The 26887-nt window shown below is 47.8% G+C and overlaps 1 protein-coding gene and 1 long non-coding RNA gene across 4 annotated transcripts in view; one reads left to right on the top strand and one right to left on the bottom strand.

Annotated features, from left to right (window-relative positions):
- Nucleotides 1-26887, top strand: part of PANX1 (pannexin 1) — a 49521-nt gene that overhangs the window by 17915 nt on the left and 4719 nt on the right. For 2 of the 3 annotated variants that reach the window (XM_072795022.1, XM_072795023.1), the window contains 3 exons: nt 11060-11196; nt 24518-24741; nt 25780-26438. In XM_072795022.1, coding sequence (XP_072651123.1) covers nt 11060-11196; nt 24518-24741; nt 25780-26438 — 1020 coding nt within the window. Of the gene's footprint in view, nt 1-6204; nt 6303-11059; nt 11197-24517; nt 24742-25779; nt 26439-26887 lie in introns of those variants that run through there. The other variant, XM_072795024.1, reaches the window with a different exon arrangement.
- LOC140615168 (uncharacterized) lies at nt 22046-24769 on the bottom strand. Its single transcript, XR_012015913.1, has 2 exons — nt 23715-24769; nt 22046-22514 (listed from the first exon to the last, which is right to left on the bottom strand). It is a non-coding gene; the product is annotated as an uncharacterized lncRNA (long non-coding RNA).

Raw genomic sequence — 26887 nt, forward strand, 5'->3', positions numbered from 1 at the left:
CTCCTTCTGCCTCTGCCACTCCACCCCATTTGTGCTTTCTGTATCACTCACTCTCCTCTCCCAAATGAATGAATGAATGAATGAATGAATGAATGAAAAAAAGGAAGAAAGAAAGAAAGAAAGAAGAAAGAAAGAAAGAAAGAAAGAAAAGAAAGGAAGAAAGAGAAGTGAGTTTGGGAACCAGACTGCCTGGGTTCAATCCTGGCAGATGACCCATCCACTGTGAGACCTCGGCTGGAAAGCGGCTCTGATTCCAAAACCTGTGTACTCGGCCCTTCACCTGCCTTGTGAGTGAGGAGCAGCAAGGCAGGCTCACACCCCAGCACAGAAGTTGGTCGTTTATGCTGGGGCTTGGGCCCTGCTGCTGTGGGATCGTCCTCCCCACTGCTTGCATCCCTGCTGGGGAGGCCACCTGCTCTGTAACAGTCATGGCCAGTCCCTCCCAGCCCAGCACTTCGGCCTCTGTGGGTCATCAGAACCATGGCTGTGTGGATGACAGCCCTGAGGACATTAAAACACAGCTCCCCCACCCCATCCTGCCAGCCCTTCCCTGCCAGCACCATAGAGTCAAGTCTGCAAGGATGGCCCTTACCTGACCCCCAGCTGGACTCTGTGTTCCAGAGTGGTCTGCTCCCCTTCATAACCATCTGTGAACTTGGAAGACTCCAGGTGTTTGCTTGTGCCGGGTCCCTAGCCTGGGTCCTCCTCCCTTCAGATAGAAATACCTGCCATGGCCTAGCCATTATCTTTATGCAGGTTGTTTTGTCTCTTATCATTAGCGGTTCTTAGTCTTGGCCTCCCTCACTGGACTGTAAGCTGTCGGAGGACAGGGATCATGCCGCCTTTAGCTTTGAATCCCCTGTGTGTCCTACATGGCACTATGTACACAGTAGATGCTCAGTGACTCCTTGGGTTGAGCTCAGCACTATTGAATTCTGGGTACCTTAGGGAGAACATCTCTTTTCTGTTGCCCCATAGTAGATACAGGAAGAAGAGAGCACTTGGGGAGGGCAAAGGTCCTTGGCTCTCTCTGACATTCTGCTGGCACAGAGGCTCTGTGCCATTAAATACCCAGCTCAGATGAACTTGGATGTCTCTCTTCTTTTCTGAGGTTTCTTGAGAAAAGAGCATTTACCCCAAAACCCGTGATGGTCTACTCAGAATGCCTTTGTATTTGCAAAGAAGTCTCATGACTGATTATCTAAATAATAGTAACAGTTGTAAGTTCTTTTCGTTTTGTTGGAGTCACTAATCTCTGATTCATTACCAGATTGAGACACTCAAGGCCTTCTCCTACACAGTAGGGTTCCTTTGTTGCCAGAACCCAAAGCTAGCTTTTAAAAGCCATCATTGAGGGAGAGATTATGCAAAAGGACTCAACAATGTTGGGTCTAGTCTCAGGCTGTGGCCCCATTACATCTAAGATCCCAGTTATCCATGGCAGGCTTTCATGGTGCAGATGTTTGAGAGCCACAGAAGATAATGACAAACGAGTAAACCAGTGAGTACAGGTGAAATTCAGATCATTCTAAGTGCACTAAAGAAAGTCATACAGGATGTGACAAAGGAAACTGTCTCTCTGTCTCCAGCGCTTGCCTTGGTGCCTGCTGCATAGAAATAAAAATGGGAGCTACTGTTTATTGAGTTCTTACTGTGTGCTGGTGCTATAGCAGGCATTTCCTTTGATCTTTTTTTTTTTTTTAAGATTTTATTTATTTATTCGTGAGAGACACAGAGAGAAAAAGAGATAGAGGCAGAGACAGCCCGATGTGGGACGTGATCCCGGGACTCCAGGATCACGCCCTGGGCCAAAGGCAGGCACTAAACCACTGAGCCACCCAGGTGTCCCTTCCTTTGATCTTTATAGGAGTTCTGTGAGGTTTTGCAGATGAGAAAAATAAGGTACACGGAGGTTAAGGGACTTGTTAGTAAAAGAGAAAACCCAGTGGCTATTCAGCATAATGAGATGTTTGTTAAAAGCAATATTCAGGAATAAAGAGGCCAGAGCCCTGTTTTATAGATGTACCTAATTTGCTCCTTGTAGCTCACAGGCCTTCCCTCTATCTAATTGGACTGTCAAGTGGTCCCATGCAGATTAGACCCCTGTGTCAGTGAAGGCTGGCTAGACAGTAGCTTTCTTTTAACCCTTTTCGACTTAAAAGTGTCTCTGACATTGCTCGTGGCCTTTAAATGACCTGTTCATTCGACATTTTTCTTAGGCTGACCTCATGCCCCTTGACATCCTTTTTTGGGCAGAATCCTTATGTTCATTTTGAAATGGTGCCTCGTTTCCCCACCACACTCTTACAATGCAGAAGTCAAGACCACGTTTCCTTTGGTAGAGGTGCGGCAAGTCTGGCACTGCCACAAGAACCTATTCTGTCTCTCAAATCTCCTATTCCCCCTATGACACTTCAGAAGATACAGTTTATCTGATCTGTCCCTTCCCTTGTGTGGGTCCAGCCTCCATCATTACTGAGTAAAGCCCATGCCTGCAATCGCCTTCACCTTGCCAACAATCTTATTCTGCACAGAACAGCAGTAAGTGTTTGGGGGTAGGTCTTCACGCACCAGCTGTTGACCACATGGGGCTGCTCTGGTTGGCTCTGGTTGGCTCTGGTTTTTGATGACACTTTCTTATGAACTCAGGCCTGGAGCGTGGGCCCAGGCTTCTGGGAAGATTGAGGCTGGCCATTTCCTGCAGGTTCTTGTGTCATTGGCTGGCCTGGCATTGCCCGCAGCACCTGTTCTTCTCCACTCCTCCCTGCCCTGCCTCCATCTTCTCTCCTCCCTGGTCACTCATTCCCAGGTTGTCATCACATTGGACAAAGAGCAGGGCCACACACTTAGGATTGTGTCACACCTATGCCCGGTATTGACTGTCTGACATTGGAAGTTACCCTGAGCCTTATTTCTGCATCTGACAAATGGAACTAAGTGATAACCAGTCCATAGGCTCTTTCATTGAATTGAACAAGAGCATTTAATTCCTATTTAATCATAGTATTTAATAAATGACTCCCATTCTCCTTTAGTAGGCGATTCTGTGATGGGAAGAGCTTCTGTGTGATGGGTACACAGGGGAATACCAGCATAATGGGGGAGTCACACTGGTTCTTAAGCCTTGGAGTATACACGATGCCCATTTGCCACAGGCTCTTCTTTTTGGCTCCATTTGGCCATGTGTCATGTTTTAGAAATGCCTCCAGGCAGGTCTCTCTAGTCCTTGTGCATTTTGCTTTTTATCCTTGGGTGCCTTCCTTATACACCCCTTCATCACACTAGTGTGTTTTTATCAGGATTGGTGCTGTTTGGTTAATACTCTTGGTACAGATTTTGTGTGATTTTGCCAAGGACAACTATTCTTTTTTTAACACATAAGTGGCATCCCAGCAGAGGTGTTTGTGCCCAGACTGGGCTAGGACCTAGTGGTAACAGAAGAGACTGGAAGCCAATGTGTGCTGTGACTGGTTCTTCATACCATCTCTCACCTACACGATGGCGATAGACTCTTGACCTGTGTCTGCTTCTATTCTTGACTCTGGATGGGCAATTACTGACACAGCGTCCAGAGTAAACCTTTTAAAATGAAAATCAGAAAATGTATTTGCTTTAAAGATTCTGAAATTATTCTGTGTGAGTTTTCGGGTTGAGAAAATGAGTAATTATGTTGGTATATTTGGTATCTAGAGGGTCTCTCTGTAAAAGATAAAAGATACAAATATGGACTGGGGGAAGGCCATGGTGTTAAATTGGAATTTGAATATTCAGCATAAGCTCTCTCTCTCTTTCTCTCTCTCTCTCTCTCTCTCTCTCTCTCTCTCCCTCTCCCTCTCCCTCCCTCCCTCCCTCTCTCTCCTTCCGTCCCTCTCTCTCTCTCTCTCTCTCTCTCACACACACACACACACACACACACACACACACACCTCACTGATTTCCTTGCTGTGTCTGCTGAAGGCAGCTAAGAGCAATGGCATCCCAGTAGCAATGAGCACATCCAGCATCCCTAGGTTTAGACATTTTCTTACCCACTAAAAGGAACCAAGGGCTCCCTGAAGAAATGGCCAGTGGGAGGGCTGGGGCAGGGAACGTATAAGAGGAACCCAGAACATCTTGGGCCATGATGTGCAGAGTGCTCAGAAATGAAGGGGAATGTGTCAAAGGACATGGGAGCTGGTTTGAAACAGTTTGAGCATCAAAATGGGTAACAGCGACAGCTTGTAAAGTTTTGAAAAAAGACTATATGAGTCCATATTGATACTGAAAAATGTAAATTGGAGGAAGAGGAAGTTCCTCTTTGTAGTATAATGGTGACTAACAAACACAGAGGGAAGGATAAGGTTGGAAAACTATTTGCAACCCCAGCAGAAGCGTCTGATTTACCACGGGGTGAAAACTTTGCTGGGGAATGGGATACGTCCACAGTCAGAGATTTCCACTCAAATTATTTCTCAGGGAAAAAGGCATTTTTACGGCACAGCCCTGACAACAGCTTAACCAAGAAACGGTCATATGTGACATCACTTGCCCTGAAGGAAACTGATGTTTGGTGCCTCCTGAGGTGTCCTGCAGAGGCCCTATACCCATTTGTGGGAGTCCTGCCTGCAGTGCAGAACCTGGTCAGAGCATGCAGTCAGATGAACATAAATCAAGAGGCATCACACAAAACAGAGGACCTGTGTTCTTCACCCCTGTTAAGGTCGCAGATGACAGAGAAAGGCTATGGAACCCTTCCAGGGTAAGACAACTAAAGACACGTGACATCTGAATGCATGGTGTCTGGTGTGGGATTGGATCCTGAGAGGAGGGGGAGAAAGTTTCTGTAAAGGAGAGTTAGGAAAATCCAAATACAGATAGCAGTATTGCATCTTAAAAAAATTGATAATTGTACTGGGTCATATATGAATGTTTTGTCCTTAGAAGATATATACTTCTGAGAAAAAGCGTCATGACCTTTGCAACTTACTCTCAAGCTGATCAGGAAGAAAAAGAAATTATGTATTATGTATACATGTATAGAGAGGACAGGTGGCAAAATGTTGACAGTAGTTGAGTATTTGTGATTTCACTATTATGTTCTTTTTTTTTTTCAAATACTGATACTATATTTTATGCATGTTTATGGATTTTACGGAATTCTTCCAGTTGTGTTGAGCTGTAACTGACATATGATGTTGTATAAATATAAGGTATGCCATGTAATGATTTGACAGATGCATATATTCTAAAATGATTACCACAGTAAGTTTAGCTAACATCTAGCACCTCACATAGTCTTTTATTTTGTGATGAGAACTTTTAAGATCTGTTTGCTTATTAGCAGCTTTTAAGTGTACAAATACAGTATTGTAGTTTTAACTGTGCTATTAATATTAATAATCACTGTGCTATTACACCCCCAGAACTTCTTTCCTTATACCTGGAAGTATGTACCCTTTGACCACCATCACCCATTTCCTGTACCCCACCCCCATATTCCACCTCTGGCAACTACCAAACTGTTCTCCATTTCTAGGAGTTTGGTTTTACTAGATAAAACATTTAAGTGAGATCATATAAGATTTGTCTTTCTCTCTCTGACTTATTTTACTCATCATAATGTCCTCAAAGTCCATCCATGTGGCAAATGGCAGGATTTCCTTCCTTTTTTTGGCTGACCATCATTGCAGTATTCCTGTAATTTCTCTGTAGGTCTGAAAAAAATCCAAGTAAAATGCTCATTTTTTTTTTAAAAAAAGAGGTAAATACAACAAAATATTGCTTTAAACTCCAGGGTGTCTCTTATCTTATTTTCTGTAATTTTCTGTGTATTTGAGTTAATCAATCTCAGATGTTAAAAGTAATCTAATATTTAAATACATTGAGTACTATTTTGCCTCTTTCCTAGAACACTGAGTTCTTTTCATGCCTTTTTTTGCCCTGGTACCCAGGTCATGAGAATTTTATTCACTGGACAATCATCAGGTTTTACCCTGGGTTTACACAAGCTCCTCTTTCCTGTGGTGTAGACTTTCAAGGTTCCTCACCACAGAAAAGAAACTGCTCAGACTACTACTTAGTTCTCCAGTCTGTTCTTTTGGGTAGGGCTGACTCCATGGTTCCGTGCAGGCAGGGTCTGATTCCAGCTTCCTTTTCTCTTCTGCTCTTGCATTTAGCAAGCTTAATCTGTTGTGTTGCTTATGCCATCAGTGCTTCCCTGAATGAAAGGAGCCTCGTAGGTTCCATCTGAGGTTCGCCAGCTTGGTTGTGTGTACCCTTTGACTGTGCAGTCTGCTGGTCACCCATCCTGGACCACATGGTCGGTAGGTACAGGCTGTTATTCCTGTCCATTTAGTGAGAGCGTTGTGCACCGATGGGGCCTTTTCTAATTTGTTAGGCCTCGAAGGGGAAAACCATTCATTCTGCTCTATAGAGCCGGGATAGGTAGCGAAGTACCTGAGGACTTGGAACTCAGTTACAAGAAAACACTTGATTAGCCCTGGTTGGGTTCTCTTTAAAAGCCAGGGCAGGGGGGCAGCCAGGGGGGCTCAGCGGTTTAACGCTGCCTTCAGCCCAGGGCGTGATCCTGGAGACCCAGGATCGAGTCCCGCATCAGGCTCCCTGCATGGAGCCTGCTTCTCCCTCTGCCTGTGTCTCTGCCTATCTCTCTCTCTCTCACTCTCTCTCTCTCTCTCTCTCTCTCTGTCTTATTCATAAATAAATAAAATCTTAAAAAAAAAAAAAAGCCGGGGACGGGGGTTGCCTGGGTGTCTCAGTTGGTTAGGTGTCTGACTCTTGATTTTGGCTCAGGTCATAGTCTTGAGGTTGTGAGATCAAGCCCCACGTCAGACATGGAGGCTGTTTGGGATTCCCTCTCTCCCTCTTCCTCTGTCCCTCCCACCCCACCTCCCTCTCTAAGAAAGGAAAAATTCGGGTTTGGGTGTGGAAAACAGAGACCTGATGAGTCAATTTGATTTAAGGGGAAACAAAACTGTTGTTTCAACTCAGTGCCTTTTTTTTTCTTGTCAGTGTGGGCTATAGACATTCTTGCATTTTCCCACTGGTTTGAAACATGTTTGCACCTGGGGGTCAGTGCCTTCAAATGAAGGCCTAGTAGCCCATTTGGGACTTCCAGAATGCATTTACTTGCTGTGTGAGGCTTTGGGTTGATGTATCCTGGAAAGACGAAAGGGGAGAAATTTGGTTCTTTTTAAGAAAGAGATCTAGTTCTAAGATTCTAAGGCTCAGGCTAAGGCCAGGAGGATGGATGGGGAGATGTCTGTGGTGTGGGTCCCTCACTTAGCTGGTGCCACGCGTCCATGGGGCACGTGAACACACATTCCCTCCACACGATCTTTCACTGCATCTGGCCAGACACATCAGAGTAAAGCCCGCAGCAGCCTCTGGACTCTCAGCAAGTCGAAAGTTGTGGGGTTCTTTGTTCCTGGTGTAAACCTGAAACTCCTTTCTTGCTTTCTGCACAGTTGTGAAAGACAGTTCATATCTCACTAAAGCTACTCCCTAGAAATCAGAGTGCTCATTCAGCCATCACACAACACAGAGGAGTGGGAAGAGTGTGGGAATGTGGCTGGAGGGTCGCTGTGGGTCAGCAGGGAGCTCTGTTTCCTCAACTATCTAATGGGATGGTGCTATCTTACCAGGATGCTTGAACATTGAGACAGTACTTATGATAGTTGTTCAAAACATTTAAAGCACCCGACAAGTGTTACTTATTTGATACAGGGTTCTATATGCAGTTGAGAGAGCCAGAAAGACTGTGTGTGTGTGTGTGTGTGTGTGTGTGTGTGTTCGTGTATATGTGTGTCTACCCTGTTGGTGGAGTTGCGATAAGATACACATGCATGTTTATACAGCGTAGTTGAAGGTGATGATGCGCATGTCTCTGATGGAGCTCAGTAGGGAGGAAGTTTCATGGCTTTGAAAGATGGACCATGGCAGTAAACAGTGTAGATGGGACATTGACTTAACAAGCAAGTGTCAGACATAGCCCCCCCCCCCCCCCCCAGAGGTACTAGTGTGAGGAAAGACACAGATTTTAGGAACAGATCGGGCCTGGGCAAGCCATAGCATTGATTGGGCTGGATTGGAGCATCGGTTTGGGTTTATACTGTGGGCAGTAGGAACCAGCAAAAAAATGTTGAGCCAAGGAAGTGTGAAGACTAGAACTGGGCTTTTAGGAAGAATAATCTGGTGAATAGTTTCAAACAGCCAGAGGAGGGAGAAACTGGAAGCTTTCCTTACTGGAAGGCCACTAGGAAAATATATAAAGCACCTTACATATTTCCCAATATTATTTTGAAGACTGAATGAGGTAGAAGTTATGGAAGTACATTTGGAGAGAGGAGTCAGGACCATCCAGGTCCCGAGCATCCTAGGCTCCCAGCAGCAGCTGAGCACCCTGGCAGGTGTGCCTGGAAGCCAGGATGGGATGGGCTGTTCCCAGGGGGCAGAGGCACTGGGCTGCACAACCCACCCAGCTCATGGCAGTCTCCTCCCCTACCACCACCCTCATGCTTTGCCCTTCTCAGTACCACCACCTTTCACTTTGGCTCTCGCTGCTGCCTGGCTCTTGACTTCCTTTGTTTCTCATTGCAGGCCTGGGACTACACCTCAGGGCTTGATCTGTTTCCTTTCCAGGATTTGGCCTTGACTTCCCAGAAAGCTCTGCCCCTCCTTGTCACTTGGAATCACTTGTTCAAACCGCCTCCTTTCCGACAGAGCCCTGGCTCCCAGGACCTCCCCAGTGTGCCCTCGCTGGAGTGACTGGCCCAGAGTGTTTTTAAGAGATCAAGAGATTAAAATTCTGCTGTTACCAGTTACTAGCTTGGCTAGGAATTAGCTTTGGGTTCATCCAGGGTAAAAGGAAAATAAGATACATTTCTCCCTCCCTCTCTGATTGGGTTGTGAGGTTTAAATGAGGCAGTGATTTAAGGACTGCTTAGTGTCCTGTGAATATTGGTTGTCTGATGTCTTTTCTTCTGACCTTCCATTCCAGATGAAGAACACTTACTCCTGAGCTCAGCGCATCCTCATTTTCCGTCTCTCTAGACTCAGTTATATTTCTTTCTTCCCCTTTTGCAGAAACTGTGGTGTAAAAAGTTTAATTATTTATGCTCTGGCAGTTTCCACCAGTGCCTTGGAAGAGATTTGGGAGGTCCCAAGATAGGACATGCCCCACCTCTTCCTATAGAAAGAATGTTAGTACGTGTTGGCTGTGTGGTACTGCCAGGACTATACCAAGAGATGCCTGGGCCAGACAGATTTTCATGAAATCCTAGTAGCAGTGTCCATTTTCATGAGAAAGTATTTGGACAGATGTTGCCAAGTAAGCAGCTCACCAGAAACCATCCATCTATGACCTGGGCCTGGCTTCCTCCCGTGTGTCTGCCGCTCGCTCAGTAAGCCTTGGTGGGTGGGACTGCCTAGGCAGCACTTAGCAAAGTCATGCTAACTCCAGAGCTTTGTGGCCTGAGTCCTGTGACCCTGTGTTGTTCCGACTAGTCTATTTTTTAAAAAATGCAAGAACCCAAGTTTAACATGTGAGCATTGAAAGGTCCTTGAAACCTGTGACCTACCCCCAACTCATGTTTGAGCCATTCCTAGCTGGCAAGAACTTACCGTATCATAGGACACTTTCTGATGATATGGGACTTTTCAGTGATCTCTCTCTTTTTTTTTTTTTTAAGATTTTACTTATTTGTGCATGAGAGACACACAGAAAGAGGCAGGAACACAGGTAGAGGGAGAAGCAGGCTCCCTGTGGGGAGCCTGATGCGGGCCTGGATCATGACCTGAGCCGAAGGCAGATGCTCAACCACTGAGCCACCCAGGTGCCCCTCAGTGATCTCTTCTAAGGGCTCCTGCCAAGGAGTCCTTTCTTGATATCTGTGGGTGTAGAAGTACCTGATGAAGGGGGGGTGGTGCTCCGGGCCCATTGTACCTCCTCCACTGCAAGAATCTGCTCCCTGGAAAACCTCCATTACTACCCTCTCCTACCACAAGTAAAAAGCCCCACCCCCTCCCCAAGGGAGGTTACCCTTTGGGACTTTTTTTTTGCCCCAGGGATGAGGGAAGCCTACCCCAGTGGCTTCCTACCATCCTTTCCCCTCTTTGTAGGGTGGACATGCCCCTGCTCTGTAAAGCAATAATGGAGCCTGCTAGTTCACAGAGAAGGATGTAATACTTCCTGAGCAACTGCCGGGAACCAGGCAGTGTACAGAGAATGCAGGCATTAATGCCATTGTCCGTTTGGAGAGCCTTGGGTTCAGAAAGTGAAGTGACCTGAGGTCACCCAGCTATGAGCAGCAGGCTTGGGTGGCAATAAGAACCAGCATCAGAGCACGAGCACTTAGCACCTGCTAGGCTGTGCGGGGTGTGGAAGGCAGTGTGGCTGCTCTGGGCCTGAGCCTCTGGTTACTGTGCCTGCATACGTAGGCACATGCTCCCCCATGTTTCCCGCCACCTCACCCTAAACCCATCCCCTGTCTGCAGGTCTACACTATCCTGCTGGGGCTGTGCTCTCACCTATGCCACCTTTTTTCTTGGAAGAGACAAAAAAACAATTTGCCATCCCATGATCTATCACCCAAAGGTTCCTTTGGCCTTCCTTGGTCAGGCTAAAAGTCCTGACTTCTCTGTTCTGAAGGACCTCTCCTGTAGTCCAGTTTTCTGATCAGCCCTTCTCCTCCTCCCCCTGCTCCATAACCCTCCCTTGTCTCAGTCCTCACCCAATTCAGGTGGCCCTGTACATGTCTCCCTGCTATACTTTTGGCTTTGGATCTTTTCCTGCCCACTTTTTCTTTTTATGGTGGTTGCACTTCTTTCCAGAGCTTACCCCAGCTGAGCCCAAGCTGCTGTCATGACCACTGTCGACCAAAAATGTCTTAAATTCTCAGTCTGAATATGATGCTGGGCACTGGGCTTTAGCTTTGACCTACTCTTGGCGTGGTGCTCCATGACTTTGCTAATACTGAGAGACCTGAGGTGGGGAGGGGGGCCAAGGAGGAAAGGTCCATACTCTGCACTCATTTATTTGGCACCATCTGTTCTTGCTTCTCAGGTACTCAGATAAGCTGTTTTTCCCCAAGTTCCTTCTCCTGGCGGCAGGCTGCCTTCGTGGATTCTTACTGTTGGGCTGCTGTTCAGCAGGACTCCTTGCAGGGCGATTCTGGACGCCTTCCACTGTGGCTGCATAAGGTAACTGGGGATGTTTGCACATTTCACCTGTTTGCTTTGTAGATGTGAGAACGGAGGCCCAGAGAGGCTATGCCAGTCCACAGCCACACACAGGTGTGTCGCCAGCCAGCAGTGCTGTAACATGGATCATACAGCCATAGTGTTTTCCAGTCAAAAGAAACCTCAGAGGTTACTTGGTAGGAACCTTCACTAGCCCAATGGGGGGGGCTGAGGCACTCTTTGGATTTTAGCCCTATTCAAGTGGCTGCCTCTTGTGTCTAAGTCACCTTTCTACTCTTTCTGCCCTACAGCGTCTGACACATAGTAGGCTCTCAGTGCCTCCTGAATGCCTGGGTGGGCAGTGTTAGACAGGGGCAGAGCTAGGACTCAAACCTAGCTTTGGCTGTTGCCTTTTCCACTGGTCACAGGGTCCCTTGGGAAAAGTAAGGGCCAACATACAATTTAGTTTCCTCTAGCCAATGTGTTGCTAGAGCATTGGGAAGCCTAGTGATGATTCTCTGCGGGAGGGTGGGGGGGCGGGCATTGGCTGTAACACAGTCTTCGGGATGTAACACAGTCTTCGGGATAGATTCCTTTGCTTTTGGCTGGGTCCAGATGTTGCAAGGAAGGGAAGGCACACTGCATGGGAGACACCAGTGTCCTACAGAAAAGAGGTACAGACAGTCAGGAACTCCATGGTCGGGGGAAGGGTGGGGGGGTACATAGAAGATGGGCAGTGAGGAAATTAGCTGGATTTGGCAAGTTTGTGCAGGAGAATGTTCTCTGTGTAATGAAGTGGCTCCTTTAGGTCTTCTCTGTGTGTATAGAAGTAGGACTGTGCATCAGCCAGTCATTATTTTCAATCACTGGTTCTGTTGTCCATCATGAAAACAAGTAGAAGATTTATGTTTCTTCTTCTTTTCTCCTCCACTATGGAAAGCATGCTATTTTATTTTCTGAAAAGCCAGAAGCTGAAGTTTGACTCTCTCCAGCCTTGACCTATTATGGAACACACAGCATCCTTCTTTTTTAAAAAGAACAATTTAAGTCCTTTGCTATGACTCAGGCCTCTTCCCCTGTTTGTTTATTACATGCCATCAGGCACAGTGATGCCCTACAATGACTTCTTTCTTTTTTGGGGTTGGGCTTTTCTCTTTGACTTTTAATCTTAGTGTCAGTTGGGTCTCCGTCAGCCCTTCGTGTCTTAGTAGCCAGGCCAACAGAGAATAAGAATATGGATGGGCATAGTTCCAGAAGCTGAACAACTGTGTTTACAAGTCGAAATCCATGCAGTTATAGCTTAGATCCCTTTGTTCTTAGGAGAAAGGAGGTGGTAACTAGTTGCTGGGTTGGGCATTGATGGAGCCACAGAAAAAGAATGTATAATCTGGCTTGTTCAGTTTAAGAACTGGCAGAGATGTTAGAAATTGTGACTTTTAGAGTAGGAAGAAATGCGAGGATCTTGATGCAGTGTAAAGTGAAGGGCACCTAGAGAGAGCAGCAAGCTGGGGACTCAGGACTAGTTGCTGGCTCTAAGACTAGAATCAGGTCCCTGGCCATCTACTGCCCCTGCAGTGGAGAAAGAGAAACTGTGTAGAGCAGTGTGGGCAGCCAAGCCTTCGGTCTTGGAATCACTTGTTCAAACCGCCTCCTCCAGTGTCAGTGAGAGACTGAGGAGCTCTCTTTCTGGTGCTAGTAGTCTAGTTTATTTGGAAGAAAGTTTGGCTAAGAGATCTTTCCAGATTCACAGGTTTGAGGGCAAAAATTAGAGTTGGGACCAGCCAAGTTGGAGGGACCCTGGTCATCACCCCAGACTTGAAAGTCCATTCCTGGGGAGCAAAGGCTGATCCTAAGTTAGACAAGCCCTCATGGCGGCTAGAGTCCTGGTTTGAATCATTTCAGTACTGAATGAATGAGGAGATAGGAGGATTGTCAGTGTCTCTAGTCTGCCCACCAGCCCGCAGCAGAAAGGAGGCAAGTAACTTCATCCAGAACCTCAAACTTTTGTCCAGTTTTTCACATGTAATTTCAGTGGTCAATCAAAAAAAATAACCAATGTCAAGAAAACCAAGAGAAAAATCAGAACTAGAGACAGACCCACAGAACATCAAGATAATAGATTGATCAGATACACATTTAAATAATCACTGAATAATCTGGTCAAAGAATTAAGATAATATGAGGAATTTCAAGAGAAGTGGAAATTCTTGAACTGAAAACAATAGATGCTGGAGAGTTGATTTTAGCCAACTCCTTGAAGACCCGCTTGCCATATACTAGAGTGTATGCATGGCATCAGAGAGCCACACATGCAGTGGCCCCTTCCTCAGAGAACTCCCTGTCTGGTTGCAGGGGAGGTGAGAAGACAGATGCGTAGAGAGACACTGAGAGGGAGTAATCAGACAGCTCGATGGGTCATCGTGTAAACCAAGAGGAGAGTGTCCTTAGAGCGGTGAACTCTGTTCGGTGCTCTCGCAGAGGCGACAATATAGGAGGAATGAAACAAACTTACTGACCTTGGTGAAATCTTTAGTGACTCTGGCAGGAGTGATTTTAGGAGAGGCGTGGGTGCCAGATGGCAGTGGGTGAACGGGACGGGAGGAGATGAGAGTGATGGTAATAGACAATTTCTTCAGATTTTTTGTTTTTTTTCCAGAAAATCTCTCTTGCTAGGAAAAGGAAGAATGAAGAACAAGCTGAGTGGTAGCCGGAGGGAAGGTTTGGGGATGTGGGAAATTTTGTAATAGGAGGGCGTTATAGAATACACATAAATGCTGACGGCAGCAAGGTAGAGAAGAGGCTGACTGTGCACTGCCTGGGGAGGGCCAGTGACACCTGCTGGGAGAAGGAAGGGTGCTGGCTTGTCCTGTTGGGGGGCAGTGGGGTTGTGATTGACTCTGCAGGGTCAGCCCAGGTTATAGAGGGCCTCAGAAAACTTAACAGATGTGGAGGCTAAATGTTGGAGACAGTGGGAGCCACTGCAGGTCCCTGAGTGGGGGATCTTGGTGTTTCCAGGAGTTTATCCTCAGTGTTGGAGTGCAGGAGAGAATGGGGGCAGGGAGGGAGCCACTTGGCAGGCACAGGGTGAGGCCTTTATTCCGGAGGCAGAAAAGAAGGGAAGCTCTCATCTCCAGAAAGGTAAAGAACAGTCAAAAAGCAACACAGGTGTTTTATTGCTGACTAGAGGGTTATACTGAAGGATGGCCCCAGGTGACGTCAGTGTTTAGACCAGGGGTCAGTGAACTTTTCTTTGAAGGGCCAGATGGTCCATTTCCTTGTCCTGGTGGGGCACGCATCAGCCACAGCTCCCCAGCTCTGCCAAGATAGATGATGTGTGCACGGAGAGTTGTGGCTGGATTTGGCTCCCAGGAGTGGTTCCTGGCTCTGTGGGCCGAGAGAATAGTAGTGCAGGTGGCCAGGAACAGAAAGACTCTGGGCATCTCAGAAGGTGTACCAGCTGGACGTGGAGGGTGAGGGAAAGGTCAGAGTCACAGACACGGCACAATCAAGGATTTAGGCGCTGGGTGACAGGGAGGCCGTTCACTACTTGGAAGAAGTCTGGGGAAGGAGAAGGTTTTGGAGGAAACCAAAAGGATCTGCTTGAACACGTGACATCAGAGCTGCTCAATGCCTGGAGTGGTGTCAGATAGGCAGCGGGCTGTGATGTGTCTGGAGGTCCAGGGTAGGAGGGGTGTGGACGCGTCCCATAGCAGTGTGTCAGAGGGAGGTGGTATTGAGCTGTGTGTTGGGGTGGGCTTTCCTAGAGAGGGAGTGTAGACAGAACACTATCTGAGGGCGCTTCAACATTGTGAGCTGCCAGAGGAGGAGGAGTTGGTGCAGGAGTCAGAGCTGGGGGTCGTGAGGAAAACGAGAACAGTGTGCTGCGCGAAGGAGAGCCAGGAGACCCTGTAACGAAGGCCCTGTGTCAGGTGCTGCCAAGACATGGGGATGAAGTCTTTGTTACGGTTGGTGTTGTGGGTGGAACCCTAAAAGATGTATTGATGTCCTAATGCCTGTCCCCTCGAATGGGACCGTTTGTGGAAATAGGGTTATTGCAGGTGGAATTAAGGTGAGGTCTTACCAGAGTAGAGTGTCCCTAATCCATTAGGACTAGTGTCTTCAGACATATACAGAGGGCGGAGATGTGACACACTGGGCAGGAGATGGCGTGTGACAGAAGCTAGAACAGAACATTTGGCTGCCACACTCTGCAAGAGGCAGGGAAGGGTCCTCCCCTAGCGGCCTGGCACCTCCATTTTAGATGCCCAGCTACCCAAACTCTGATGGAAACGGGGGTTTGAACAGCCCAGCTTGTGGACCTGGCCATGGCAGCCCTAGGGAAGTGAAGCAGGTGGTCAGAGAGACTGAGGCTCCAGCCTGATTGGAGGAGAGAGCGGTCCTACGTCGGATTTGAATGTCCGCGTGGCTTTGCTGGCCAGGCCAGATTCTGTGATCCTAGCTGCTTTATTTTCACATTGATTTCTTCTGTCAGCTTTTTTTTAAATTGTGATAAAATACACACTGCATGAAATGTACCCTTCTAACCGTTCTCTGTCTTTTGTCTACTCTCCCATGTGCCTCCTATCGCTGAGGTCGATGTGTCCTTTTACGTCTGGCTGATTGCGCTCCACACTCCACGTGGTGTTTTCAGGCTTGCTCACGTGGCAGCATGATCAGAATTCCCCCCTTTTAAGGCTCTGTCCTACCCCGTCGTGTGCGTAGACCACATTTTGTTTGTCCCCACATCCCTCAGCGGGCCCTCGGGTGGCTTCCGCCTCAGGGCTCTGCAGTTAATGCCACTGTGAACACAGGTGTCCGGGGCCTGTGCGAGTCCCTGCTTGCAGGTCTTGTATTTGCCAGGATGTGAGGCTGCTGGGTCCTTTCTCAAAGTGTCAAAAGTTTTTCCTGATGGTTTTCTTCTGTTCTCTCCACATTCAGTGGACTTGTGGTTGCTGAGCTGGCAAGGGCCCTCTCAGACACCTGCGGGTACAGGGTAGGTGCTGGGTCCGGGGCCCCATGGCCGGCCGGTGGGAGAACACGTGGCCTCCGAATCTCAGCGGCCTTTGTGCCTGAGAAGGTGCGGGTTTAGTGTGTGGCTTCCGAAGTCTGCGCCCTCACCCGGGCTGGCTGCCAGGCGGTGAACCTGAGCTCCATGCAGAAGGCGATTTTGTAGGAGAAGAGCCGTCCAGTGGGGGAACTAACGGGGGACCACCACGAGGCCGTGGTCCCAGGTGGCCGTGAACACGTGCGTCTCCTCAGCCCGGCTCCCTCTCTGTTCTGGACACGCAGCCGCCCTCTCCACTCCTGTCCCTTGCTGTCACGCTCCCAGTCAGTCCTCGTTCATCCAGGACTCTGGTGACGGCTCACAGGCATTTCCGGCCGGTGAGACCTGGGTGAGGCAGGCAGCCCGCCAGCCTCTGCTCTCCAGGACTGTGCCCCCTCTCTGTGTCCTCCGTTCCTGCGGCTGCCCGCACCCTGCCTTCGTCATCACCTGGAACTGAAGTAGGGCACCCCACTCCCGGCCAGCTCCTCCCACCCAGGGGCCCTCCCCCACCACTCTCAGAGGACACGGAAGCTCTGACATGAGAACATCCGCAGCGTCCTGCCATCAGACTGATCAGAGGTCGGCAGGGCAGCCCCAACCTTTTCCTTCCCTTCCAAGAAATGGAAGAGGCCCCCCATCTCCTGACCAAGGGCTGGCCCCCACCCCACCGTGTGTCCCACCTCTGTTCTGGAGTCTCCCACCCCCCTGGCTGCAGGAACACCTCGTCCCCCATCTCTTCCCTCCGCATCCTCAGCCTCCCCTTCCTGCAAGCTCTCTTCCCGCGAACGCTTTGGCACATCTGTCCAACAGGCCGCCCTCACTGCATCACCATCACCGGCAACCTCTCTGTTGCTGTATAAACAAACACTCCTCCACTCCCACCCCGGGGGCTTGTCCTACTGAACTTCTCTGTGATATCCAGCCCTCGGCCATGCACTTGTGCTGCAGAAGCGCTCTGGACTCCTGGCGCACGGTCTCCTTGGCAGGTCCTTTCTCTTTTGCCCAGCACTGAGAAGCTAGGGCTCCTCCGGTGCTCTGTCCTGGACCACCTCCCTTTCTCACACTGCCCCCCTTCCTGGATCACCTCACCCAGCGCCTCTCTCGGCTTCCTCCCCTCCGCCATCAGCACCCAGGTCTTTGTCTGCCACCCCTGCCCCTCCTGAGCCCCAAATTTGACCACCCCACCCCCCTGTGTCCTGAGCTTGTGCTCCCTGATGACCAAGCATGTGCCGCCAGCACGTGCTCAAAGCCGAAGTCCGTTTCCCTGCCTGTCCCTGCTGTGATCCCTGGCTCTGTAGAGGGATCTACTCTGACACCTACCAGGAATCTGAGGGCCCAGCAGGCCATTTCTCCCTCCCAGACTCCTTCAGTGTTCCTTCCCACTGCCCTCACTCCTGCTCCTCCTTTACCTCTTTCCACATAACTATAGGTGGTCCTTTTTTGGCCTTTCTGACTGTAATTTCCCTAAACAAAACCCTCCACTGTCCCGACACAATGTCTGTGTTTCTTTCAGAAGACAAGCTATTTTGGTTACCAAGGTTCACTGTCCCACTGGCCCCTGCGAACCCCCCAGCCTCCCTGCTAGGCCCATCCCTACCAGGGACCCCGACTTCCTATAGCTCGCACATGTCTTAGCTGTCTCACACACACCTTCCTTTGGAAAACCTCCCCCTGATCCTCGCCTCCAATCTGGCTATCTCCTAACGTGTTATTCTGGTCTCAGCTTAAATGTTCCTAGCCACCTGGACGCTTCCTCTGAACCTCCAGAGTGAGGGTTGTTGCCAAGTCAGATCTCATTCAGGGCCAGACCAGGCAGGTCAACACAAAACCTCTGCGTGGACAGGCTGCACAACCTGCCTTAAGGCAGTGAGATCTTGAAAATGGGGTGCTGGCCGAGCAGAACCACGGGCGCACCACACTCTGGTCTGTTTGGGCATTCCCAAAGCAGCTTGTGCTTTTCCTGGAACAACCATGGGAGGTGGCAGTTATTTGCCTTAATCCTACTTAACTGATTCTTTATTTCTAGACTGCACATTCCACTCAGGTAGGGATTATGCCCAGATCTCATTCATCAGTGTGCTTCTGAGACAGCACATCACCCACAGTGTGTGCTCAGAGCACATATATGGAAGGGAGGAGGGGAATGAAGCGATTTGTATGTCCTGTTCAGGACAGACCTCGTTCTCCAGGAGCATTCTGGGTCTCCTGAGGGGATTCGAGGCACAGGGTTTGTGAACACTCCTCAATTCAGTTCTGACACCAGACTTAACACCAGGAGGCCCAGGCTCCCTGCAAAGAGATTGCTCGCTGTAATATTTAAGTATCTATCAGTGTGAAGTTTGTGGCCTTGGTATTCTTAATGCTGTGATTTGTCCTCAGCTACCACTTTCACTCACGTCTCCTTTCTTCTTCCCCATTTCTGGTAACCTCTAAGGGAGTTTTTAATTGAAATGTGTGTGCATTCGAGGGGACCGGCAGGTGGTGCTGTAGGACTGTTTGATAAGTGACCCCCCCCCCTTTTTTCAAGTTCTCTTTGTTCAAGTTTATCCTGTAGGCAGCTACTAGGCAAGATTTTTTTTTTTTTTCCTGAAACAAGACAGCAGGGTTTTCCTTGAAAAAACAAAACAAAACCCAAAAGCAACAGAACAAGAAAATAAGATTAGTAGAATGGAAAAGTCTTTATTTCTTTTAAGTGGATTCACAGAAATTTAGTTTGGAGGGGTCCCCTGAGGCTCCCAGACCAGAGGTTTCCAAACTTTAGCCTTACCTGAGGGCCAGGAATCTGGTTTTGTTCAGCCTCCCAGGAGATGCTGATACTGCCTAGTATCTTGCAGATTCTGTGTCTGTGTAAGTCACCTAGGACCTTGTTGAAATGTAGGCTTAGGGTCAGTAGGTCTGACCGGGCCTGCACTCGTTCTAACAAGTTCCCAGGTAATCTGAAGGTGCTGCTCTGTGGACCACTCTTTGAGAAACAAGGATCCAGAGCAAGGGATTGAAAAACTACATGCTCCAGCCAAATCTAGGCCCTCCATCACCTATTTCTGCAAATAGCTTTATTGGAACACGGCCATACCCCTTCCTTTACACATTACCTGTGTCTGCTTTCGCCTATGCACCAGAGGTCCTATGGCTCACAAACATTTACTGTCTGGCCCTTTGCAGGAGAAAGTTTGCCTGCCCCTGATCTAGAATTCTAAAGCCCTCCCAGGTGATTCATTGAAAGGAACTCCCTGCCTCCTGGGAAAGTTCATTCCATTTTCACACAGATCTTTAGGAAAGTTCGTCCTTGCTTCCACCGCACACATAAACGCCATGCTTACTATCCTGTCTTCTGTCGACCTCTCCTCGTGCCAGGACCCTCCCAGAATGTCTGAATCATGAAGCCTATGGGTGTCTTCCCATGAGTGCAGAGTGGAATGGAGTATACCACCTTTCTTCCCTGTCCTCTGGAAGCTGCTCATGGATGCACTAGCCATTCTGGGTAGCCCTTCACCCATGACTTCCCACATTTGGAATTATCTTACTGTCTGAACGACATGTGGCCAAGCGCAGTCATCTTTCATGTGTCTTTTTTTTTTTTTTTAAGATTTTATTTATTTATTCATGAGAGACAGAGAGAGAGAGAGAAGGAGAGGGGAGCGGGCAGAGACACAGGCAGAAGGAGAAGCAGGCTTCATGCAGGGAACCTGACATGGGACTCGATCCCGGGTCTCCAGGATCAGGCCCTGGGCTGAAGGAGGCTCTAAACCGCTGAGCCACCTGGACTGCCCTCATGTGTCTTTTTATGTCATTTTCCTAATACAGCTTGTTCTTGGTTTACATGCTTCCTACTTTTGGACCATTTCTTCCCATCTCTTCCAGGGTTCTCTTTTTTGCCCAACCCTGCTGTTAGGATCCCATGACCATCCCTGGCCCTCTTGTCTCCTTCTACACATGCTCCTTGGATGAGCTCAGCCATTCTTGGCTTGGATCATCTCTGTGTGCTACAAAATCCTGAATTGTAAGGTCAGCTGGATATTTCCCCTTTATTTTCAGTTACCTCCTCACATCTCTACTAGGGTTTGAATTCTTGAGTATTTTATGTTCACAATTTGTCATCTTCTTGGGTCTGCCTCCCACCTCACTCCCCTCTGTTGGGAATCCGTTCCTTTTTGTTTTCTGTAGTTCAACCAATGGCACTGCCACCAGCACCCTTGCTTCCAAAAGGGCACTGCAGCATCTGTTCCTGGCTGTCGGCGGCTCTTCCATACACCTCCCCCTCCCCCTCTGCTGCCTCTCAGTCCAGTGCCTAGCACTTCTGGCCGCTTTGCTGCGGGAACCTCCTGCCTTGTCTCTCTCCCCTGCACCGGCTTCCCTTCTCCATGGCTATAGTAATCTTTCTAACATCAATTTCCATCATGTTCTCTACCAGGGGCCTCCCATTGCATGTGATGTGGGAAGCTGTGGACTTCGTGATTTAGTTCCTACTTCCACTTTGTGTGAGTGGCAAGGCCTGCTGCAGCAAGTTCCTACCACCTCAGTAGCTTGCCACAACAGCAGTTTATTCTCTCATATTTCTGGAGGCCAGGAACTAGAAATAAAGGTGTCAGTTTGGTGGGGTCCCTCTTGGGGGCTCTGAGGGAGAACTGTGCACCCTCTTCTACATTCGGTGTTGCCTGTCTTGTAGGTATGTCACTCTGGTCTCTGCCTCTGTCTTCATGTGCCTTCTCCCCTGTGTATCTCTGTGTCTTCAGGTGGCCCCCTTAGAGGGAAGCCAGTCACTGGATTAGGACCCACTCTAGTATGACCTCATTTTAACAAATTCCATCTGCAAAGACTCTGCTTCCAAACGAGCTCACATCCTGAGGTTGCCGGTGTGAGTTTTGGTGGCAGGACACCTTTCAGCCTAGTCCATCCCTCTGGCCTTAGCTCTTACTATGTCCTCACTGTGGGCTCAGTCATCTGCTTTGGTGCCCTGGATGGATGGGCATTCGCAGCGCAGAAAAGGGGATAGAATTCCATGCAGAGGAAAGAGTATGTCCAAAGGGCCACAGAAGTGGTGCAATTTGAGTGGAGTGTTAATGTATGAATGGCATTATTGTATGTTTTTGTTGCCTCACAGTACTTGAAAACATAGTTCAGATGTCACCTCTTTTGCAAAGCCTTCCCTGACCTCCCCAAGGACGCTTCTAGTCCTCAGCACTTAGTACCTGCGTATTTCGCGGCCGTTATTTTTATGTTTTGATTATTTATTTATTAGTGTGTATTCCCACCTGGTCTGTGTGGTCCTGGAGCCGACTCTACATTCTGTCTACAACCATTCTGTCTATGGCTTTGAGGGATGCTAAGGGTCTCAGACCTTGTTTGGAGTAGACAGAGCTAATGGACAAAGCCATTCCCATCCAGCAGATGCACTCCTAAAGCTTGGCAGTTTTCTTGTGTTCCTTATGTGGGCAAAAGGATCTTAAAGACTATAATTTAATGCTTTTTGGCATTCCTGTTTCAGTTGAATTGATTTTAATACCACCTTGTTACAAGAGTCACTCAAAATCACAGTTTCATTTTTGATGAAAAAGAAACAAGAGGTTTAATAACTGTGGAGGAAACTGAGAAATGGAGAATTCACCTGCATTCCTTGCAGATCAAGGTACGAGGTACCAACGATCAAGGTATGAGGATATCTGAGGAGAAAGCAAACACCTAATATGTAATAGCTTTGAATACTCATTTTTCCAATTACAGTGAGCTATACTGATCTATTCATTGGTTCTAATTATTGCACCACGTAGACATATTGGAAAAAGTGTCACAGACTGTAAACAGTCACTTTTTAATCAAGAAGAACAGTTTGAGGTAAAATTCTTTAATTAAAAAAGCTTGAAACAAGAGTGACTTGTAAAGATATCCCACAGCCCTGAATTAGAAATAGAGTTCTCCGTGTAGTTTCCCCAGAAAATGCTTGGTTGTCTTGGTTATGAAGGCAGCACAGAGTCCGCATCACACGGTGACATTTTTGTGCTAATGGGCCCCCTTCAGAGCAGGTGAGGACCAAAGGCACAGTGCTTCTCACTTCCGCCAACTATGAATTATGTAGCCAGAATCCATCTGATGACAGCCTGGTGTGTATTCACTGTGTAGTGGCCCTCTGCAGATTGGGCTGATGGTTTTCAGAAACCCTAACCTAGGCCAGCACCCCATATGGAAGCAGTGGTATTGAGGATTGGGCTTTGCAGAGCTTCGGAAGCATTGGTGCTGCTGCCCTCTTTCCCATGGGGTGGGAATCCTGAACGTGGCCTCCAAGATTGTGTCAGGGAGTCTGTGAACCAGAATAGAAAAACATGTGACAGCTTGATTTTTTTTAATTCATCTCTAACAAAAATTTAACATCAAAAGATATGTATTATGTAGGTAACAATCCCTAATGGGATTAGTGGTATTTGTGATTTTGTCACGATTGCTTCACTGCTTCAAAGTTGGTGTTAGACCATTTGTCGGATCTTATTAATAAACACATCTCAATGTGGTTTTTAATGTCATGATAACTATGTCAGTTATCATCCCTTTCTTTTGTGAACTTTTGGATACTATTTTATACATTTAAAAATACTATTCTTGGGGCTCCTGGCTGGCTTAGTCGGTGGAGTGTGGGACTCTTGATCTTGGGGTTTTGAGTTCAAGCCCCACATGGAGTATACAGATTACTTAAAAATAAAGTCTAAAAAATACATCATTCTTCATGAAAAATAAGGAAAATCTGAGAAACTGTCACAGAACCAAGGAGACTAGAGAGACATGACAACTAAATGCAACAAAGTGGGAACACTGGAGAAATCCAAGTGAAAGCCTGAAATTTATTTGATGATGGCTTCCTAGGCTTGGCAAGCATACCGTGCAAATGAAAAATGTTAACAGTGGGAACACTACTGTCTTTGAAACTTTTCTGTATCTCTGAATTTACAGTGAGAGAGGCCCAGTGATGGGTCTGCTGTTTGCTCCCAGATGTGTGTGTTCCGTGTCCTCTCAAGGCCATGACTGAGGAAATTGGAGAGATTAACTCAAACCTAGGGAGACGTTTTCTAGAGAAGTAAAATGATTTGCAGTGTATTATGGTGGAAAAGGCATGGCTCTGGGTTCAGAGGGCAGGCTTCACATTCTGTCCCTGGCTCCAGCTTTGGGCTCCATGGCCAGGAAGTGTTCAGGGCTTCCTCTTTTCCTTTGTTCAGTGAAGTCATCAATAAAGGCCTTACCAGGGTCGAGGTGAGATAAAGATAATGTGCCCATGCAGTACTCCATTCATTGTTTTCAGCTGGTGTGTTGTAGTGCATTTTACACACCAGGTACCACGCTGAACATTTTGCACAAACTATCTATCTTAACTGTCATGATTCCTATATTACCCAACCGTTTCATAGGTAGGGAACCTGAGAGTCAGAGGCTCAGTGACCTCAGTTCCCAAGGACATAAAGATGAACTTAAATTCAGATCCGTGCTAACTGTAGTCCATGGTCCTCCTTACCTTCTCTTCTCTTTCCCCATGGCCTGATGCACTTGGTTACTGGTCGCTCTTTGTTTTCTCTGACTTCAGAATCTCCTTGTGTTTGTTGGTGGACATATGTGCAACATATGTGTTGTGCTCTCCACGTGCTGTGGCCCTAGTGTGGTTGGCTTATCTGGGCCTGAGATCACTCAGCTGTAAAATGAGGGTATTGGGTACTCCTCAGGTATGTCCCAGCATGGAAGGTCCATTCTGTGAATTTTAACTGCTTATTCCAGCTGTTCAATGGCATGATCACTGGATCACCGAAGGCACAATTTTTCTAATTTGTTTTGGGCAAAGTTGGCATTTCTGTGTCATTTTCCCATATTCTAGAGCAAGGGGAGAGAAAAGAACTCTAAGATTAGTGACCTCCTAAAACCATGGCAATTAAAATCAACCCTCGAAACCCAGCAGAGGCCACAGTGACATTTACCTACTCCTTAATTGGGATTTTATTAACAGATTGCTCTAAAAGATGTGGAAGTAATTTTATTTTTTTGTTTCTTTCTGTGATTATAGAGGAGCCACCACGTGTCACCATGTAGTTGCTCGTTATTTCAAATTAAAGTCTATTGAAGGGGATAAAAAAAGGTGTAGTGATGTGAAGTGCCTGGGCAGGTGAATTTAGCCTTAAATAGTTAGGAGGTGATGAGCCTCCTCAGTAATTGACATGAGCATGCACATTTGTCTCAAAATGAAAAAAATTGAGAGCCTCACTTGTACACTCAGGTTACTGATGTGAGGACTCTATGGATCTCCTGATTCGCTCTCTTGTTTTGCAGTTCTTCCCTTACATCCTGCTGCTGGTTGCCATCCTCCTGTACCTGCCTTCCCTGTTCTGGCGTTTTGCAGCTGCTCCTCATCTTTGCTCAGATTTGAAGTTTATCATGGAAGAACTTGACAAAGTTTACAACCGTGCAATTAAAGCCGCAAAGAGCGTGTGTGATCAGGACATGAGAGATGGTGGCAGCCCAGTTGTGGGTGTTAATGAGAACATGGGGCAAAGGTAATTCAACCCCAGCAGATATCTTGGCAGGTTTTGGGGCATGAGGTCTCAGCCCTCCTCCAGCCCACCTGGGCTTAGTGTTCACACTATAGTAGATGAGTGGGGGCTATCACCCACCTACAGATACTCTGCCAGCCAGGGAGGCCCACTTTCCCCAAATCTCACTCCCACCTGCCTGCCCCAGCACCTGTCCTCACACACAGAGGCTTTCCCACTGTCTCATGTCCTGAAAGGCAGTTGCAGCTGGGGTAACAGGTACTTGCTGGCTTTGACCTACTCCATAAATGGAGGAGAACAAGGGATTATGGGGCCACTAAGATTGGAGAACCCCTGAGAGAGAAGTGGGAGGCAGCATCTTTTCCTTTTCACATTATTCCTCACTCTTGTTATCAACAAGGGTCATCATATTAATAGCTCTCATTTTTTAAAATACTATCTCCCAGAGGCTGTTTGGAGTTCTCTGGGTACATTATCTCACTTAGCCCTCAGAACGTCATTACAACTAACTGCGTTTACTTGCTGCCCCCTCCTCCCCAGATAAAAACTGCCCTACAGCGATCAGTGGGAAAGCTGGAACCCAACCCAGGTCCCTAAGCCCGAAGCCTAAGCCCTGTGCCCATTGGGCTGTCTGCCTCCCGCCCCTCCTGCCTGGAGAAGGCACATGTGTTCTAGTCAGGCTGGAAAGTCTCCTTTATTCTGCACATTGAGAAAACTATAGTTTAGAGACAGTAAAATAAGAACAGTCAACCTTTCGCATTTACCAGGTGCCAGGCATCTTAAGAATTTCAAATCTAACTCATTTAACTGACCAGACCTCCTTTAAAATACTCAGGGGGACACTCTTCTGTGTTTGCTTTTCTTCTTCTTTTTTTTTTTAAAGTCGATTTTGTTCCCCACCACGCCAGTGCAGTTGCAGGTAAAGTAGGGAGAGAGGAAAGGTGGTCAAGATGCTTAGTGGGATACTGTTCTGTGCATTTACGTCTTCGATATCTGATTTCCAAAGAGTATAAATTTCTCTCATTCCTTTGTTGTTGTCAGTTTGTGGGAGATCTCCGAAAGCCACTTCAAGTACCCAGTTGTGGAGCAGTACTTAAAGACAAAGAAAAACTGTAAGACCTTGATCGTCAAGTACCTCAGCTGTCGGCTGCTGACGCTCTGCATCATACTATTGGCGTGCGTCTACCTGGGCTGTTACTTCAGCCTGTCCTCCGGGTCTGATGAGTTCGTGTGCAGCATCAAGACGGGGATCCTGAGGAACGACAGCACCATCCCCGCTGGCTTTCAGTGCAAACTTGTCGCTGTCGGCGTCTTCCAGTTGCTCAGCCTCATCAACCTCGTGGTCTATGTTCTGCTGGCCCCCGTGGTCATCTACACACTCTTTGTTCCGTTCCGACAGAAGACAGACGTCCTCAGAGTGTATGAACTCCTGCCCACTTTTGATGTCCTGCATTTCCAGTCTGCAGGATACAGCGACCTGAGTCTCTACAACCTTTTCTTGGAGGAGAATATAAGTGAGCTCAAGTCATACAAGTGTCTGAAGGTCCTGGAGAATATTAAAAGCAGCGGCCAAGGCATTGACCCGATGGTCCTCCTGACTCACCTTGGCATGATCAAGATGGATGTCGTCGATGGCAAGAGAGTTGAACCCATGGAAATGATGGGAGAGGAGCCAGAGGACCCGATGACAGAGCTCAAAGGTAGGGTTAGCTCTCAGGACAGAGGCTAAGGGAGCCCACAGAGCTGTCCTTTGTCAGCAAGCGGCAGTCTTGCCCCTGCCCCCTTATCACGAAGCCTTTTTCCTGTGTGGTCTTGGGTGAAACCCCTCAGCACCAGCAGACAGAGGAGAAGAATTGGTACTGCCCCAGATCTCCAAGGGAAAGTGTGTTTTCTTCAGACAGTCCTCCTTCCTTCCTTGTCTTTCTCTTGCCGTCTCTGCCTCTGGCTCAGGCATCCCTCCTTGCTGTCATTCATCCTGGTGGCTTTGTCCCTGTACCTCTGACCCTCTAGCCCATTGTCCTCCATCTCTTTCAAAAGAGAGTTGGTTAATTTAACTCTAGCCCTAACCTCACTTCACTATGCCTTGAACTTTGGCTAAGAAGCAAAACCTGGTAAAGCAAAGAACGTTAGGCTTATAGAAGAGAAGGCA

This window comes from Canis lupus, chromosome 23, assembly GCF_048164855.1.
Source record: "Canis lupus baileyi chromosome 23, mCanLup2.hap1, whole genome shotgun sequence".
NCBI lineage: Eukaryota > Metazoa > Chordata > Mammalia > Carnivora > Canidae > Canis > Canis lupus.